General features: G+C 36.0%; 2 protein-coding genes across 3 annotated transcripts in view; one reads left to right on the top strand and one right to left on the bottom strand.

Annotated features, from left to right (window-relative positions):
* Positions 1 to 1,127: 1,127 nt before the first annotated feature.
* Positions 1,128 to 2,531, bottom strand: LOC128864509 (putative nuclease HARBI1). The gene is made up of 4 exons (XM_054104208.1): positions 1,961 to 2,531; positions 1,796 to 1,899; positions 1,596 to 1,743; positions 1,128 to 1,524 (listed from the first exon to the last, which is right to left on the bottom strand). The coding sequence occupies exons 1-4, from the start codon at positions 2,103 to 2,105 to the stop codon at positions 1,157 to 1,159; spliced, it is 765 nt and encodes a 254-aa protein (XP_053960183.1). The 5' UTR covers positions 2,106 to 2,531; the 3' UTR covers positions 1,128 to 1,156.
* Positions 2,532 to 5,295: 2,764 nt separating this feature from the next.
* Positions 5,296 to 19,253, top strand: part of LOC128865272 (lethal(2) giant larvae protein) — a 34,092-nt gene continuing 20,134 nt past the window's right edge. The window contains exons 1-2 of one of the 2 annotated variants that reach the window (XR_008454778.1): positions 5,296 to 5,449; positions 6,161 to 6,310. Coding sequence is in view for 1 of the 2 variants with exons in the window: in XM_054105430.1 (XP_053961405.1) it covers positions 6,227 to 6,310 (84 nt within the window). In the remaining variant the exon portion in view is untranslated. The remainder of the gene's footprint in view (positions 5,450 to 6,160; positions 6,311 to 19,253) is intronic. The other variant, XM_054105430.1, reaches the window with a different exon arrangement.

The following is a 19,253-nucleotide window of genomic DNA, read 5'->3' as shown; positions in this document are numbered from 1 at the left end:
ATTTGGCCAAAAATTCCTTGCCGAATTGTGCACAAGGAAGGTCGACTGCCAACCGACTTTGGGAAGAGCTCAGCAAGCAGTTAAATGCGGAAGGACCGCCAATAAAATATGCGAAGTTGTGGAAAAAAGTTAGTACATATATTATAATCATGTTATCAAAATGAAACTTATTAGTTTCTTTCTAGGTATACGCAGATCAGAAGTACAATGCGAAAAGAAAGTTGTCCTTCAACAAAATTTCAAAAAGGCAGACAGGCGGAGGACCTTACCAGCAGAGGGCTTTAACTCCAGCTGAGGAGCTAATAGTTGAAGCTGCTGGTCTTGAAGCATCTGTTTCAGGAAACAGCATGGTGCAAACATACGGTAGTTCACAACCTGCACCAGTCGCAGTTGCTTCAAGACCAGCATCAAGTGCTTCGGCCTCAAGCAGGAGCAGTGGACGTAATTGGAACCATTCAACTAGGAGTGTTCCAAGTCGTTCCTCCTCCAACAGCCCTGCTTCCTGTACGCCTTCTCGTCTAGTCGTTCCAACTCCACGAAGAAGAACAATAAATAAAGCTTCGCTGCTGGAAGAAAACATAAAATTGACAGCAGATCACCCTAAAGCTATGGGGCAGAAAATAGATAGGCTGCTTCAAATTAAGGAGAGGCAACTAGAGATTGACGAGAGGCAGCTTGAAATAAGTGAACGACAGCTAGCTGTCTCTAGCAGGATTTTGGCGATGAAGGAGGAGAAGCACCGAGCTATAATAGCTGTAAAAGAACTTGATTTAAAAATAAAGAGTATTGAATTAAACCAATTGAAGGTCAATGAAAAAGAAAAAAAATACAATAGTGTCCCTCCTTCTGAATTAAAATCCCCTTTGTAAATATGTATATATTCCAAATTTTTATTCAAGTTTTATGTAAATATGTATATATGTAATTGAATATTTATTTCAGTTCTTTTTAAATAACTATACCTGAAGTTTTGTTCAAGTTTAAATTAACTAAATTTTACGTTTTTAAATGGAGTAAAAAAAAGCATTAAATGAAATTGATTTTGAATAAGAATCCATTAGTGTTTCGAGTTATTTTATTTTATTTAGGTCGGTTAGCATTATACTTCAAAAGCATAATAGTGCAATATGAAAACAAGATGGTTATGTCGAGTTCATCAACGAGATTTTAATTTGATCTCTGATTGTTTGGCCGATTCTAATATAGTATACTGGCCTTCTCCAGACACTATGTCAGATGCGGTTTGACTCTCTGAATTTGTTGCTGTAAAGCTCACATTAAATTGCATACAAATGTTGTGAAACGCTGCACACACATTCGCAAACCTAGCCACTTTTATAGGATCATATCTTCCTCTTTTGTTGTATTCTAGGATTCTCCACCGACCTTTCAGTACACCATTAGTTCGTTCAATGATGCACCGTGCCTTGGAATGAATTTCATTGAACCTTGCTTCACCTGATCCGTCCGATGGATTTCTGTACGGTGTTATGCACCACGGCTCAAGTGGATATCCAGAGTCCCCTATTAAAAACAAACAACACGTAATTTAGCACAATCTAAATCAATTGTAATTATATATGTATAACACATACCTAGCAGCCAGGCATTGTCACTCCTATTGTGCAAAAAACGATGTTCCATGACCATTCGTTCGTTTGAATGCTTCCATATGAATGAGTCGTGGGCTGCACCCCCATATTGGCAGTTTATTGGGAGAATTTTCGTAGTGTGGTCGCAAATCTAACAGAAACAACCTTGAAGTAACATTCCATCTCTTTATTAAAAAACTCACCAACATCGCATTTATGCTATGAAAACCCTTCCTGTTGAAATACATGTGCTCGTTGACCGTGGGCTTTTGTAGTCCAATGTGGGTGCCATCAATGCATCCAACCACTATTATTAAAAAACGAACATTAAATAAATTTTTCACAGCTAAAACATGGATTGAATTTACCTCCTGGAATTTGATAGTTCTCAACAAACCACTCTTTGCACCTTCTCGAATCATCTGGCTCAAATTTAATATGTTTAGGATACAATTTGGCTTCAATTTCTTCCAAAACAATGCCCGTTAATTTCGAGACAGTGCTCTGGCACATTCCTATCAAATAGTCATTGCCTATTGCATGCTGATAGCCACCACTTGCGAGTAGGCTGAGACACGCAGCCAGTTGGAGCACCACCGGAACAGCTTTTGTGTCTTGGCAATTTATATTTATGTTATTTAAAACATAATTAAATGCTTCTTTGCTTAAGCGAAACCTTTGGATAAACCTGTAAGCGAAGGATATTTTATTACCTATTTTTCGTCATATATAAAGTACTTACGCATTGTTTGATAATGCTAGCGGATTGCTTTTGTCTCGAAGTTGTTTTCGCACAACTCTTTCATTATTTTCTTCATCGCTGGAACTTAAATAAAAGAAAATACTCGGATCCATTTAAACTTTTTATATTTTCGTTACTTTCTGCGGTTTATTTTGACACTTCAAATTCTATTGTGACTTAAAAAAACGAAGAAGATGAGAAAAATAATCTATAAACAAAATTACAATTACGATACATCTTCTTCCGACTGTTATGATTCCAACTCGTTCATTCGATTATCGACTCACGTTATTTGTATTCGAACGATTGTCGTTTCGTTAACGACTGTCACGATTCGACCCCTGAATACCCTCTGCCTATATACGTCTGCTTTATACCTACCATAATTTCTCGATTTGGAAATTCGTATCTTCTGCCGCGCCTTGTTTTATTTTGCCATCTTTTAATAGATTCGCCGTACCATATGGTGTCAAGGCAGACTCATGTTTTTGTTTTAGTATGTCATTCGCTCGGTATTGCCGCTAATCGGTTCAAAAAAACTCTATCGTAGTGGGAGTTTACGAATTGCTCAATTTGAAAATTTTCTCATCAGAAAACACAATATTTGAAAATTGACCGCTTTTGGCCAGGCGAAGCAACTCCTTCGCTCTCTCAAGAGCATGCGTCTTTTTGATCTTGCAAGGCTTGACTTTGGGATCATTTTTCAGTATGCGGTGAATGCTACGGTCAGATATTTTCAGTTCTTCCGTCATTTGATTGGCACTTCGTCGGGAATTTCGCTCAAGTCACTTCTTCACTTTATGAATCATTTCAGGTGACGTTACAGTTTTTTGATGACCTCCATGGCGTTTCGCGATGCTACCAGTATCATTTTAACGAGTAATGGTGCGATAAACACACACTTTATTTACTTTAAGGTCCTCGACCTCAGCCAAATATAATGCAATCAAACTATTTCTTTTCAAATCCATTACTGATTTTCCTTTTTCGCGCTTATTCTCGCAAAATGCTTCCGCGCGCTTGTAAACAATACTCTGGACTGTCATATAGCCAATCAACAGACAACCGATACCCGTGCATCTACTACGCGAGCGGTATAAAGTTGGTTACACTTCGAGTACCGGACACTATAATGAGGTAAAATTTTTTCGACTAGAAAGCTGTATATACTAGATTCCTGAGCTAAAATTTTGCTTAAATTAGAATAGTTAAGCTGTCATACACATTTTATGCTTAAATTTTAAATTCTCTGAAAGTATGCTGCGAACACGATTTTTCGTAAAACTGTAAAACACAGGCATCGCGTCAAAACGAACTGTCGAAAATTAAGGCAAAGCAAAGAAACAAGAAAAAAAAGTATTGTAAACATGGACGACGAAAACTTAGTGCATCTGGTGCATACGGGATGACATGTTAACAATCCCTAAGTTTCTACTACAACTATGATAAGTTTAAGTATTGGATAAAAGTACGTTCACATATGCAGTAATTAGCAATAAATCCACAAAACTAATCTACCCGTTTACATACGGCAGATTACCTGCAAAATTGACAATTAGCTGTCAAAACTACTTTGGAAGGTTTTTGTTCATTTTGTTTGGTGGAATATTTTGAAGTTTTTGGTTTGTTTAATAATAATATGAAGAAAAGTCAAGGAGAAGCAATAGCTAATTTAATTATGCAATTGGCTTCTAGTACTATACAGTTGGAGGAAATAAGTAAACCACGTCTATTGGGGTAGCAAAAAGTTATAGCAGCAATATGGATGCGAAATTTCAGTAATATGAATGCATAATTTATAATATTTAACAACAATTTTATTAGAATTATGTCTACAAATCTGTTTTCTGTGCCAGCTTCCATTTTATTTAGTTTTTACTTTGACGTTTCTCCTTACTTTCGTAAAAATAGTTTTCGATGTTTAAAAAAGTATGGTTATAATCTAGAATTATTTTATAATTTCAGATTCCGGATTCGGAATTAAGCACGAAAAAGTAGATAATCTACCTACAATATATGTGAACCTATTCATGAATGATAGAGAAACAGATTGAGCCTTCCCTATACGCCGTATCGTAAGAGACCATGAATAAACAAGCAAAAGGTAGGAGAATTACTTGTGTGTGAAGAAGAAAAGTAGGCGAAAAAAGGAAATAACCAAACACAAGAAATTATACGCACACACACATACTTTCTAGCCATGGCGTCATCCGCATGAAAACGGAAACAAACTGCATGTGGAAGCTTTATATTAATTTGTACTTCACAATTTAACCCACAGCACTTAGTTTTCATTAGTTTGATTAGTTTAAATCTCACAAATCACAATACTACCAAGTCATTCACTGAATTTTCACAAACATCTATAACCCCTACATTTGTTTGTTTTGTTCGTTTGTTTTATATTGTCAAACTTGTGAAAATCGCGAAAAATAAAGTAACTGTTTTTTAACTACGCCACCTTAGATACTCAATTCGCCTTGGAAGCTATTAGTATTTAGCTTTGAGTTCGAGCGAATTCACATAAGGTGATAGCACTGGTACTAAAGCCAAATTTAAACGTATTCTGTTATTGCAATTTGGTGATTTGACTATCAAAATTTTAATCAGAATGTTGACAAACTAAAGGAACAACAACAAAAATCTCAATTACTTGGGATTCAAACCACAAATTAACAAAAAATTCAGCTGTTCTATTGATGTCATAGTGCATGGATCCCTTTGTTTTAAGTTCAACTGAAGTGTTTTGTTAATAATTTATGAAGCACAGATCTTAAGTTTTTGTAATACAGATAAATAAGGAGTAGAAAAGTCAAATGAATAATTAATTGGAACGTTATTTCTAATAACTGAAATGAAAAATGTATTCCCTCAACATATCATTTTAAAACCATTTGGTAGACCAGGCAACTCTAATACGGTTTCGTCAGCCATTTTGCGCAATAATCTGCGTGCGCTCACGAATATGTTTATCGTTTCAGTCAAGAAAAAAATGCCAAATGCGTTGGGTGTTATATATGGTGTTTTAGTATCGCTTGTCGTAAATAAATACAAATAACGTTGCAAATGAATATTGTAGAAATTTTGGGAAACTTGTTTGCAACTTATTAAATCGGTACTTAAATTGATTAAGATATTGGTTTTGTTTACTTTCTTCGGTGGTGTCTGCCGAAGCTAATTGAAATGTTGTTTTATACCCACCTGTGAATGAAAAACGACATACATACATACATTTGTGCGTGTACTGAATGAAATGTTTAATTATTCATTTAGAGAAACAGTAAATAATGTGCGCTTCCTGTTGACTCATAATGCGGCACAGATGCCAATATATATATGAAAATACATAAGAATGATTAACATTTTTTGTGCGCCTTCTATCCGAGAATGGTTTCGTCCCTTCATAGTCGAGGATCTATAGTTGGATACTCTTCGCCTCGTTGGCATACTAACGATGGGTTGGATCCACTTATCCGTGAGACTTGTATTGTTTCTTATTATTCGCGGCGTTACACATTGTTGGCTTGTTTGCTCTATATGTTATTGTGCCAATTTTTATCTTTTTAGCTAGTGTATCTGCAAAGTCTGAAGCGAAGACCCTAAATTTGATACTTATTTCTGATTAAATGAATGTTATTTGGATTAATGTGTTTGCACGTGAAGAAATGCATAATACATTTAATTACCATGTACTTATTATGCATTTTAAAGTAATATACATGACTTGTTCTGGTTATTTAATAATAAAACCATATACTATGTATTTTAACAATATTGACGTTTAGTGAATAAATAATTCCACGAAGAACTCTTTATTACATTTCAGATTTCGTTTTTAAACAACCATTAATTCGAATACGTAATATATATATCAGCAATACGGGAGGCCAAAATGCTAAAATTTATACGTGGTAAAGGTCAGCAACCAACAGCGGAGAGGCAGCGTCTACAAAAAGAACTCTTTTCATATAGAAAGGTAAGTGTCGGGAAGTACTAAATTTTTCACCTTGCGAAAATTATTGGATTGTATTCGACGGATACATAATTTATCTGATTAATATTTGTAATACTGCTTTTTGTTACGTTATATGGGCATGTCACAGGGATAATTTGGTAATTTCCCTACTTTGTGGGGCACATGCAATAATTGCCCGATGCATATTGGCCCCAGTACCAATAATCTGGAGGAGCGACATGATTTTTCTTCACCATTCAAGGGTTATTAACATAGAACACTTTATAATGTTGCTCTTTTCTATTACAAAATGCTAATTATTTCAACAACTAAAATGTAAACAAAATGAGCGACGGAAGTAATTTTGGGAAAATTTCCATGTAATACCCTACGAGTTTAAAAAAAAGGTTATAATGGAAAAGAGGGGGTATTCTACTTTCTAAAACTGAAAACTTCACTTGGCGAGGGGTTATAGTTTTTATTTGATTTCAAAATTTGAAAAATTGACCAAGACATCTCCTATTTGGGTTATTTCAGCAAGCTGAAGTGCTGCCAGACATCTTATAAATAAACAATTTTAGAAGATAATAAATGAATAAAAATACAAAATTTTACAGTTTATTTCTTATTTATATACGTCTATTCATATATATTTATATATATATATATATATATATATATATATAGGTATATTTTTGGATAAGTATATATATTTATATACATATATATATTAATGCTTGATTTTTAGTAAATCATGTTTGATTGTATGCATTTTGAGTTTACATTTGTATTTAGTGGGTGTATTTAAATTTTTATTCAAACAAAAAAAGTTATTTATTAATATTTCATATATATTGTATTGTACAGTAGGTTCTGTTTTTATGCGGTAGATACGTTCCGCAAGAAACAGCATAAAAAAAAAAAAACAGCATTAAAAAAGATACTAGTTCTATAGTAAAACTATGGATACGTTTCAAAGTGCTAAAACCGCATAAATCTGAAATAATGTAATAAAATCGCATAAAAAAGGGCACTAGTTCCATATTATTACTATAGATACGTTCCATAGACCGCATGAATCTGAAATAATTAAATAAATAAAATCGCACAAACAAAATATTGTATTTTTGAAAATTATATCTTTATTTAAGAAACGGCAGAATCGAAAAATAAATTTAAGTCAGAAATAGAATCAGACAATACCTACATGTTGCGCGTTCGTTTAGGATTTGGCGTAAAATCACTTTCGTCACTTGAGGAAATGTACACGTCTGATCTAGATAGTTATGCAGGCGGTTCCATACTTGTAGGGTTATCATTTCTGATGTAATCTGTGATGAGTTTTTGCTTAGCTGGTTTAGAATCTTGTTTATATGTACAATTCCCGATAGGTCGACATGCATTTTGTAATTAAAAAAAAAACCGCACTATTTCAAAACCGCATAAAAAAAAGCCGCATAAAAACAGAACCTACTGAAAAAATATCAAATATTAATATTTGATACGTATATACCTATATATATATTTATACACACATTTTATTTTAAACAAAAATACGTCATAAATATTTAATATGTATATGTTTTATTTAAAAAAGAAAAATAGCACCACAGGCGAAAATTTGGAATAAAAAATTCCACTATATTATGAATATATGATATATATTCTTTTTTATATATTAAATATCTTTATATAAAACAAATCCTTCTTCTCTTCTTAATTGGCGCGATAACCGCTTACGCTATTTTGGTCGAGTTTAACAAAGCGCGCCAGTCGTTTCTTTCTCGTGCTAACCGGCGCCAATTGGACACACCAAGTGAAGCCAAGTCCTTCTCCACCTGATCTTTCCAACGCATCGAATACTTTCAAAGCCGGAGCGTTTGTATCCATTTGGACGGCATGACCCAGCCAACGTAGCCGCTGGATCTTTATTCGCTGCGCTATGTCTATGTCGTCGTAAAGCTCATACACCTCATCGTTCCATCGTCTGCGATATTCGCCGTTGCCAACATGCAAAGGTCCAAAAATCTTACGCAGAATCTTTCTCTCGAACACTCCAAGCGGCGCTTCATCGGATGTTGTCATCGTCCAAGCTTCTGCGCCATACGTTAGGACGGGCATGATGAGAGCCTTGTAGAGTGTTAGTTTTGTTCGTCGAGAGAGGACTTTACTACTCATTTGCCAACTTAATCCAAAGTAGCACTTGTTGGCAAGAGAGATTCTACGTTGGATTTCAAGGCTGACATTGTTATCGGTGTTTATGCTGGTTCCTAAATAAACGAAGTCCTTTACAACCTCGAAATTATAACTGTCAACAGTGACATGGGTGCCGATACGCGAGTGCACCGACTGTTTGTTTGAAGACAGGAGGTACTTCGTTTTGTTCTCGTTCACCACCAGACCCATTCGCTTTGCCTCCTTATCCAGTATGGAGGAGGCAGAACTAACAGCGCGGTTGTTAAGGCCTATTATGTCAATATCATCAACAAACGCCAGCAATTGTACGCTCTTATAAAATATTGTGCCTGAGCGATTAAGTTTTGCGGCTCGTACGATGCTCTCCAACATCAGGTTGAAGAAGTCACACGACAGCGAGTCACCCTGTCTGAAAGGTCGTTTGGTATCAAACGGCTCGGAGAGGTCCTTCCCAATTCTAACGGCGCTGCTGGTGTTGAGCAACGTTATCTTGCAAAGCTGTATTAGTTTTGTGGGGATATCAAATTCAGACATCGCGGCATACAGATAATTCCTCTTCGTACTGTCGAATGCAGCTTTGAAACCGACGAGGAGATGGTGTGTGTCGATTCTCCTTTCATGAGTCTTTTCCAAGATTTGGCGTATTGTAAATATTTGGTCGATGGTAGACTTTCCAGGTCTAAAGCCACACTGATAAGGTCCAATCAGTTGGTTGACGGTGGGCTCCAGACTTTCACACAATACGCTCGCTAGAACCTTATAGGCGATGTTTAGAAGACTAATCCCGCAGTAATTGGCACAGATTGCAGGATCGCCCTTCTTATGGATTGGGCAGAGCACACTTAAATTCCAATCGGCAGGCATGCTTTCATCCGACCATATTTTGCATAGGAGCTGATGCATGCACCTTACCAGCTCCTCGCCGCCATGTTTGAATAGCTCAGCCTGCAGTCCGTCGGCGCCCGCGGTTTTGTTGTTCTCTAGCCGCGTTATCGTTGTTCTCACCTCGTCATGGTCGGGTAGCGGAACGTCAATTCCGTCGTCGTCGATTCGGGTATCGGGATCTCCACATTCTCTGTGACATGCGCAGCTATCACTGTTTAAGAGGTTCGAGAAGTGTTCCCTCCATAATTTAAGATTGCTCTGGATGTCAGTCACCAGTTCGCCGTCTTTGTCCACGTTAGGTCCACGCAATTAGACATTTCCAGTCTGCTTGATTTTGCATTATCCAGATCTAATTTTGTAAAAAATTTAAATTTAGTTACTTAATATTGTACTTATATTGATAGCTAATATTATAGTTGCCAACTTTGGCTTGCTTTTCTTTACATTTGTGTCTAGTCTGTAAGGTAATTTGTACTGTAGATTATTAAAATAAATAAATATATTTGTATATACTAGCTGTACCCGGCGCGCGTTGCTACGCCAACAAACCTTCTCCGTGGAAAAATACATATATGTATATACTAATTTTTATAATAACCGGTCCAGTAGTTTTTGAGTTCATCGAGGACATACAGACAAACATCATTTTTATATATAAAGATATAATTGGTACACCAGTTTTTTGGGTGTTTGGCCGAGCTCCTCCTCCTATTTGTGGGGTGCGTCTTGATGTTGTTGCACAAATGGAAGGACCTACAGTTTTAAGCCGACTCCGAACGGCAGATATTTTTATGAGGAGTTTTTTCATGGCAGAAATACACTCAGAGGTTTGCCATTGCCTGCCGAGGGGCAACCGCTATTAAAAAAATGTTTTTCTTAATTTTGGTGTTTCACCGAGATTCGAACCTACGTTTTCTCTGTGAATTCCGAATGGTAGTCACGCACCAACCCATTCGGCTACGGCGGCCGCTTCACGTATATTTAGTTTTGGCTAACAGCAACATTCAGCACCTAACACCCCTCTTACATTGAACCCACCTCATGAAAGAGCATGTTTATTGGCCCTACCCTTAGATGAGATAGACGATAAAAACTTATGTGTGACTACACTGTTCTGTCAGGATAATACTTTTAATTGACACAGAGTTTCGGCTGATTTATTTATTTAAATATAAAGTCTATGAACAACAAATTCTTACAGACTACTAATACAAATTAAATTATATAATTATATAAATTACACGACTTCGTAAGTTTAATAAAAACAACATGAGACAGAAAAATCAAGCTCAATAAGAGATGAGATCCGGTTGAATTCATTAAAAACGCGAGCAATTGGGGCTTTTCGGGCATAATTTGTTTTGTTATTCTTCCATAAAAGGGTAGGAATTTCGAAGTTATTTTCTTGGTATATTAAATTTCTTTTTACATATGCAAAAGTTCAGAAGAACAGATCTTCTAGAGGTTTGAGATTTAAAAAAAGTAAACTAGCACCATATGACGGAAGAGGTTCAGTAAAATGTAGAGACCCCAAAGCATACTTAAGAAAAACCTGCTGGGTTTTCTCAATCGTATTGATTGAGAATTGATGATACGGCCACCAAATATAGTGGCATACTCAAGGTGAGAACATGTAAAGCAATTTTAATGTGTATGGGTCCGAGAATTTTGGGCTATTCCACCGAATGAAACCAAGCATCGCATACGATTTTGAAATGATAAAGTTAGTGTGATTAATGAATATAAATTTCGTATCAATAATATCCCCCAGAACTTTTATTTGATCAACAGTCTCCAGGACATGGCCAGCAATACTATAGGAGCTTTCATAAATAAAACGCGATTTTGAGTAAGTAGCGTGGAAACATTTTTTAATATCTAAGCGACGATGAAATCTAGAGCACCACGAATTCGACATAACATCTGTGGAATTTATTAACGAGTAAATTTTCATGTCATCAGCGTATAATAGAAACTGAGCGAATGAAAAGTCATGCAATTGAAGTAATGCCATTAACGAACAATATGAAAATGAGCGGGTCTAGAATACTGTCCTGAGGGACGCCGGACATTGTACGGAAGGGTCCAGATGAGACGCCGTCAATAGAGACAATACACCACCTATTACTTAAATACGACTTAAGCTATTGCAAAAAGATAGAGTGAAAGCCTAGGCAGGCTAGTTTATGAATCAGTAACTTATGAGAGGATTTATCGAATGCTTTGGATAAATTTGTGTAGATGCAATTGACTTGTGGAACGAAACTGTGGAACGCATCGTGACAAAACCATGTTAGTTAGATCAAATTAAACTTTTAACGGAGAAATAAATCTTATTCTTAACTATGCATTCGAATAACTTAAAAATATTAGAGAGTTTTGATATAGTCCTGTAATTACATGAGGTACTCTTGTTTCCACATTTATAAACAGGAGTTACCGTAGCAACTTTCCAGGCATCGATTATCTCACCACTACGAAGTGACATATTGAATAGTATTTCTAGAGGCACAACTAGCGTATGGCAGCCTTTTAACAAAAGGGTCGAAATACCATCAACGTTTGCCTTAGAGGAATGTTTTAGTTTAAATATAGCAAAAGATATACAGAGTTTTTCAATAGGTGCGCTTCAACTTTTTTCCGATAGGGAGGGCGAACGACGCAATATTTTTTATTTTTCGCTTGTCATTTGTAAACTTCATTAGTATACATTTCATCATGGAACGCTACACACTTGAGCAACGATTGCAAATCGTGCACATTTTTTATGAAAACTTATAAATTTTCCAAAAAATCATCTTCAGTGATGAATCTCACTTTTGGCTCAATGGCTTTGTCAACAAGCAAAATATGCGTTACTGGGCAGAAAGCAATCCACCCGTGATTCACGAGGCACCGTTGCAGCCCGAAAAAATCACTGTTTGGTGCGGTTTACATGCCGGCGGCGTAATTGGCCCATATTTTTTCGTTGACGAGAACGATCGCCACGTTACTGTGAATGGAAATCGATACCGCGACATGATAAACGATTATTTTTGGCCGCAATTGAATGGTATGGACTTAAACGACATGTGGTTTCAACAGAACGGGGCCACAAGCCACACAGCACACGCTACAATTGATTTGTTGAAGAGTAAGTTCGATGAGAGCATTATTTCCAGAAATGGACCGGTCGAATGGCCGCCGCGCTCGTGTGATTTGACGCCTCTAGACTATTTTCTTTGGGGTTATGTGAAGTCATTGGTCTACAGTAACAAGCCGGTGACGATTTGTGAGCTCAGAGCCAATATTGAACGCGAAATTGCTGGAATTTCGGCCGATTTATGCAAAAGAGTGGTCGAAAATTGGGTTCAACGATTGGATTTCGTAAAACGTGCACGCGGTGGTCATGCAAAAGAAATCGAATTTCATACTTAAATGTATATGTTCAAACTCGATAATAAAAAAAAAATTTGTTAAAAAAGTCAAACCGTTTGTGTTTTATTCAAAAGAGTTCAAAAGTTGAAGCGCTCTTACTGAAAAAAGCTTTATAATCAAATGAAATGGACATTGAGCCAAAACAAATTATATAATATCAGATAAAAGCCTAAATTGGTTAACATTACCAACATACACAACATTGGATTTGGGAAAACCTGCGAACAGATTGACAGCAGCCCTGCCAGAAGTTTTGTTATTGAAAAAGACAGATGAAGGAATAAATGAGCACGATTTTTTCGACTTTGTTGGGTTGGTCCAAATGGTTGAGTTCTTTCATATAATACTAGTATTTATCATAAAAGGTCTGAACAAATTTCTCGTAAAACTTGTTCCGTAGATTTTTTAACATTTTTAAACCCTTTATATACCATGGCAATTTATATGGCTGCCTTTTGACAACTGGAACATTCTCTAAGCATTCACCAGCTTATCTCAGAAATAATTTGATTTAGACTGAAAAGACCACAGAGGGCAAAATTAAAAGTCATTGTGTTGTCAAAAAGAGCGGCAGACAAATTCGTAAAATTCAAGTTTAAGAACAAGAGGGGTATAGTGCATATCCTTATTAATAGGATAAACCTAGATCATGATTAACAAATTGTTATTTGGCGAAAAAACTACAATAATAGAAACAAAGCAAAATTTTGCCACTATTTAAAATTTTTGTACGTTTTATTTTTATAAATGTTTGTATGAAGAGATAACTACAAACATATTTTCGAATAAGAGTAAAGCTAAAAAAATTATATTCATAAAAAATAGTCATTTCAAGTTGATAACATTTTTCCGTTTGATAACAAACCTATTACTACTAGTTATTATTTGTTTTCGATAACACAAGAATTTGTAATAGTTATTACTAATTTTTACAAGTAGGCGATAACGATAACGCCAAAAAAAATTATTCATCATATCAAAGTTAGAGAGCAAAGTGACAATTCGGTGCAACAGAGACTCTCATTTTGTGCTGAGAAATTTTAGCCAGCAAAACCAATTAAATTTTTTTTAAATTTTGGTGTTTTATGCATTTGTACTCTTGCGCCGGTTTGAAATTCGCAGTTTATAGTCAGAAACAATGAAATTGAAAATTTAACAACAAAAAGCATGAGTATACTCGTATAAGTAAATTTGTGGTATTTTTTTGGGCAATATAGTACAAAACCTCAGCTGGTATCTCTTCTACCGTCTTTTGCAAGTGAATTTTCCGTTATTTGTTGCTGCTGTAGCAGCCTAAACATTCCCCATACATGCACGGGGAATGCTGCTGGAATGATAGTATTTGGGTGGATGTAAGTCCGGGTCGTTCCACTATTATAGAACTGACTGTCGTAGGAACGTATTTTTCCGCTCGTTAACTTTTCTGCTCTTCGGGAGTTAATTTTCGCTTACGCTCTTAATTTGTTTTGATAGCTAGTGATGGATAATTTTGTTATCGAACACAAATATTATAATAGTTTTTTTGCTGGTTTTAAAACAATCCAATTAGTTTGGCTTATAGAACAAAACCGAACTGATTAAATACACCTCGGTCAGCAGTACTTAATACACACAGAAACATATATAACGTTATGTGTTAGCAAACTAGGCTAATATTTTATCTAAATTCTTAAGAATGCGCTGCTTGGTAGATAACACCATTGAAGTAAATAATGTTTTTGGTTAGTCGAAAAACGAAACTATGACTAATTTTATAAACAGATTGTTCGGTTAATTACATGTTTAGCAAATTCTTTTTTCGCTAACGGCATGGGTCTTCTAAAGAATTCTTATCAATTTACAAACCTGTATCGTAAGAATGTATGTGCAGCAATTTTCGTAATATCTATATCTATTACACATATAACTATTGCTTAAGAATAGCATTTTCTAGTAATTTTTCTTGAAATAATACGTTCACAACGTGTATGCCTACCTTTGTGTTATATAATATATATTCTTTTGTGTATACAGTTTCCTACATGCATACTTATATTGACTTTTAGAATAGTACATAGATGGTGGTCATTTGTAATAGATACGCAAAGCGTGATGTCTCATCACCCAGCAAAACTTGTTTAGCTACTTCTTTGTTTTCCTCGCTCTCTGCTGTTTCCCCGTTTGGAGCTCAACTCTAATTTTTTGCTTTTACAATACACGTTTCTAAATCCACGCTATGATTTAGCGTGGGCAATGTGGGAGTTAGTGTGATTTCTATCATTTACCTTAGAAATGCACACTTTCGCAAATTACTCGATCTTGGTAAAGATAATGGTAAGCCAATGGTTTTAGCCTTTATAGTTATATAAATATAATTAGTAGCCCCTCCGCGATCGATAAATGGTATGTAATAAAATACAATAGTTATGTTGTTGGGCGTTTGCATGTTAATATGCAATTTCTCTTTAATTTCATTTTTTATAAAGGGTGTTCCAATAAGAGATGTTATTTTGATATTCAAAGAAAAATGATCGGCTGTTTATTTTCTTCTAAAGAGTAATGTATGCCGTTAATAATGGAAAATAACATCAGGCAAATGACCACCACGACCACGCTTACAGGACAATATCCTTTTCATGAAATTTTCCATAACCGAATTGCAAAGTGGCTGCCCTATGTCCTCGATAGCCTCACGAACTCTTGAGGTCTTGAATCGACCCTGGGCAGTTAGCGTAGACTTTCTGTTTCACGTAGCCCCAAAAAAAAGTCACAAGGTGTTAAATCACAACATCTCGGTGACCAATTGTGATCATCGAGAGATAACACGATCCAGAAACTTTTCCCGTAACACGTAGCGCCGTCTTGTTGAAAATAAACGTTATCCCGATCAATACCATCCAATTCCGGCCATAAAAAATTGTTAATCATATCTCCTGTTTAACACCTAACACCCTTTACTATACTCCTTAAAGTTTCGATTGCTTCGAAATAAAATTAAACATACGAGGTGTGTTCAAAAAATAAAGTGAAGGTTTCAAATTTCACGAGCTACGTACATTCGACTTTCGGTTATTAACTTTTTTATGTTGGTACACTCGACTCAAAAATATGTTCACGGTTTTAGCAATGTAGCATGTTTGGTTTGTTTGTGAGAGGCATAAATAAGACAAGTGTTTTACGTGTTCAGTGATTATCTGCTATCGAGAAAAATGGATCAAAGATGTTGCATCAAATGTCGTCTAAAAAATGGAATTAAATGCTCAAAATGCAATTAAATGTTGACAGTGGCATACGGTAAGAGTACTCTGAGTCAAAAAAATGTTTGACTCAGCAAACAGTTTCTACTAGGGTGCTAGCCGCCTCATAGGTACGTCAGGAGACACCTCTTCAACTACTCCGACGAGATCCAGGACAAAACAAATCGACAACTCCTGGGTTGCTCCCGCCACCAGGCGGCTCCATCGTCAAATGTACCGGCACTTCAAACTGTCGCCACTAATTAAAGTGCAACGGTTAGGAGCCCACCGATGCAACAAAACTCCCTCTCCAACGCATAACCCTCCTGCTCCAACCCAGTGCGGGGAAAACCAGCAGCTCTTGGCCCCCCGCACAGTCTGCTCTGACATCAGTCAAGTGCAATTCTTGCAGTGGTTGGTGTCTCTTTCCAAGGTGCTATGACCTGCTGCAAAGCTCTGCACCCGCAACCGTCCTCTGACACCATCAGGCCGCAAGAACAACTACGGAATGCACAGCAGGACCAACGTAGACAATCTCACGCGTCCTCGCACCGCGTTACGATAATACTCCCGATGAGCTTCAAGTTTCTCCAACTTAACCGCAACGGACTCATATATATATATGGTCCTTGCTTCCAGATTATACTTTTCAGCACATAGTAAGCCTCAAAATACATCAAAATCTTACTATGTAGATGACTTAATTTCTTGTTTGAAGCACACTTTTAGTAAATGTCGCCAAGACAGTCCACATCAAAGTATAGATGAAAGCAAGCAAATTCAAGCACCGTTCCTCACTCATGCAATATATGCTTTTGAAGCCAGTCAAACGTGGTATCAAACTATGGCTACGTTGTGATGCTGATTCTGGATATGCATATGACCTTAATGTGTACGTTGGTAAAGGTTCAGAATCAAGTGTTGATTCATTAACTCTTGGAGAAAGAGTTGTGAAGATATTAGCTTCTACAATAAAGGCTCCTGATGTAGTTCTATGCTTTGATCGCTTTTTTACAAGTGTAAATTTATTGGAAACTATTAGCTTTGCTGCTGTTGGCACTTGGATGGCTAACCGCAAAAATGTTCCAGCAATGCCAGGAAAACTTAAACGGGGAGAAGCACTATTTCGGTGTACTGATACGGGACTTATGTGTACAAAGTGACAAGATACAAAAGAAGTGTTGTTAATGACTAATTGTCATAAACCTAATATGACTAAAATTTCAAAAAAAAAGTGGAAATAGACTGCCCCGAAGCAATTGCATTCTATCGACAGAAAATGGGCGGAGTTGATCGGGCTGATCAATTCATAAGCCTCTACAATCATGATAGAAAGTCTACCAAATGGTGGAAGAAAGTCTTTTATACTCCCTTGGTATGTGTACAACCAACGCATGGATACTTTACAACGATTTGAGGCGTAAAAATGAGAAAGTTACTTATCTTACATATGTGGTGAATCTTGCTGAAGAACTGATTGCAGAAGGGAAGAAGACTACAGGACTCCCATTACCAAGAAGGGGTAGTCTTTCCAAGAAGAGAAAACATTTTGGCTCATCATTACATCTGCCTGTCGAAGGTGCTACAAGAAAACGTAGTCGTTGCGCGTTAGTATAAATTCAAAAGAGAACAAAAACTATTTGCGAAGAATGTAATGTTCCATTATGTAAAGATAGTTTAAAGCTTTATCACACAAAATAAATGATATTTCTTTATATTGTAGCGATAACACTAAGAATACAATGTAACTTGTTGTACCTGTTGGTACATATGTGTACCGGTTAAAAACTCTAGTGGTACATATATGAACCACACCTTTTCCTCCCTCCACGGCCTCCCACAAATAAATTTCTTTGGTAATTATTTTTGTTGGATATACGAAATTTGAATTCAGGAACGAAAGGGTTAAATGCTGTGAATAAATATGAATCAGTGCAAAAAAGAAGTCAAAGACAAATAAAACTGCTATTTTTTTCTATTGAAATCGAAAAATTTAATTTATTTTCAATGCCAAAACTCATTCTTGACATACTGTATATCCTCAATCGAAACCAACGATTCATTATACATATTGTTGTAAATTATATGTTCGGATTCTGTTTCGTTCCCCGTCGTACAACGTCTTCATACATATAGTCTTCTTTTTTTTTTTAAGATTTCAACATTATCGCAAATATCGTGCATATTAGGTCAGGTATTTGCACTATAAAAAAACCGCGGCCGCCGTAGCCGAATGGGTTGGTGCGTGTCTACCAAATCGCCGTCGACCTTCGGCGGGCAATGGCATTGTATTTTTGCCATTGAACCAAATGGTTACTATCTATATGAATTTGGGGAAAATATGTACATACCTACATATATCAGAAGTCAGCATAAATAAAAGCATAAGTTTCCTATTAAGGGAAGGTTAAGCTTTTATGGGAATTTTTTAGTCGAATTAGCAATGAAAACGTTATAGTTAATGCTGTATTAATATAGGTAGTGCGGTCGTATCAATTTATTTCTATATACCGTTTCCCCAAAATATGAAAGCTGCAACTTTTTTGCACAACAAATTTACACTAAAAAAGCTTCAATTAAACCAAAATTTTCGTTCATTAACAAATATAAAATATAAATTCTATTCTGACAGAAAAAACAAAACCAAACAGTTTAAAATCCAGATGGTTGTGGGAACTACCACACTACTCTGATATCTGATTCAAGTTGATTTCTTCGGCATTATGTGCCTACATACAATAGCACAATATTTTCGGTTTGATGCATTACCTTGACCGAAATTTTTACGGCAAGACTGTATCAACTATGGAAGTAAACTTACAATATACGAGTATATGGTATTTCGAAACGTTTGTGAAGCGTTAAGTGATAAATTTCGTGCCGCGAAGGCTTGATACTGAATTTTTACCACTTTTTTTACAAATAGCTATTTAGAAATAAATCAGTTCTTTGGCTTACCCTTTAGAAATACGTGAGCATACATACATATGTTCATATAAGTACAATTCTATTGGGTGTGGTTTTGATTACATATCTTAATAGGTACATGCACATGCGCTCATTAACGACCAGCGGGTGAGTAAGTAGGCAAAACATTGCCTGATAAGCCTTGTACTAAGTGATAAGATATGAGTTTCAAGTTAAAATAATTTAAGAAATTGAAAGGTACCCGTTGTAACTTCTTGCAACGAAATTCATATACATACATGCATGTGTATATAGGTATGTAAAGTATGCTCGAATTTTGGGGA

Source organism: Anastrepha ludens, chromosome 5, assembly GCF_028408465.1.
Source record: "Anastrepha ludens isolate Willacy chromosome 5, idAnaLude1.1, whole genome shotgun sequence".
NCBI lineage: Eukaryota > Metazoa > Arthropoda > Insecta > Diptera > Tephritidae > Anastrepha > Anastrepha ludens.
Note: the sequence above shows the minus strand (reverse complement) of the source record. Positions and strands in the feature narration are given on the sequence as shown.

Excerpts from the sequence above, each read along its gene's own strand:
- LOC128864509 (XM_054104208.1), bottom strand. The coding sequence starts at position 2,105 with ATGTGCCAGAGCACTGTCTCGAAATTAACGGGCATTGTTTTGGAAGAA. Across the intron at positions 1,900-1,960 it reads GAACTATCAAATTCCAGGAG|TGGTTGGATGCATTGATGGC; the intron begins GTAAATTCAATC and ends TTTTAATAATAG. Across the intron at positions 1,744-1,795 it reads ATAGCATAAATGCGATGTTG|ATTTGCGACCACACTACGAA; the intron begins GTGAGTTTTTTA and ends TGTTTCTGTTAG.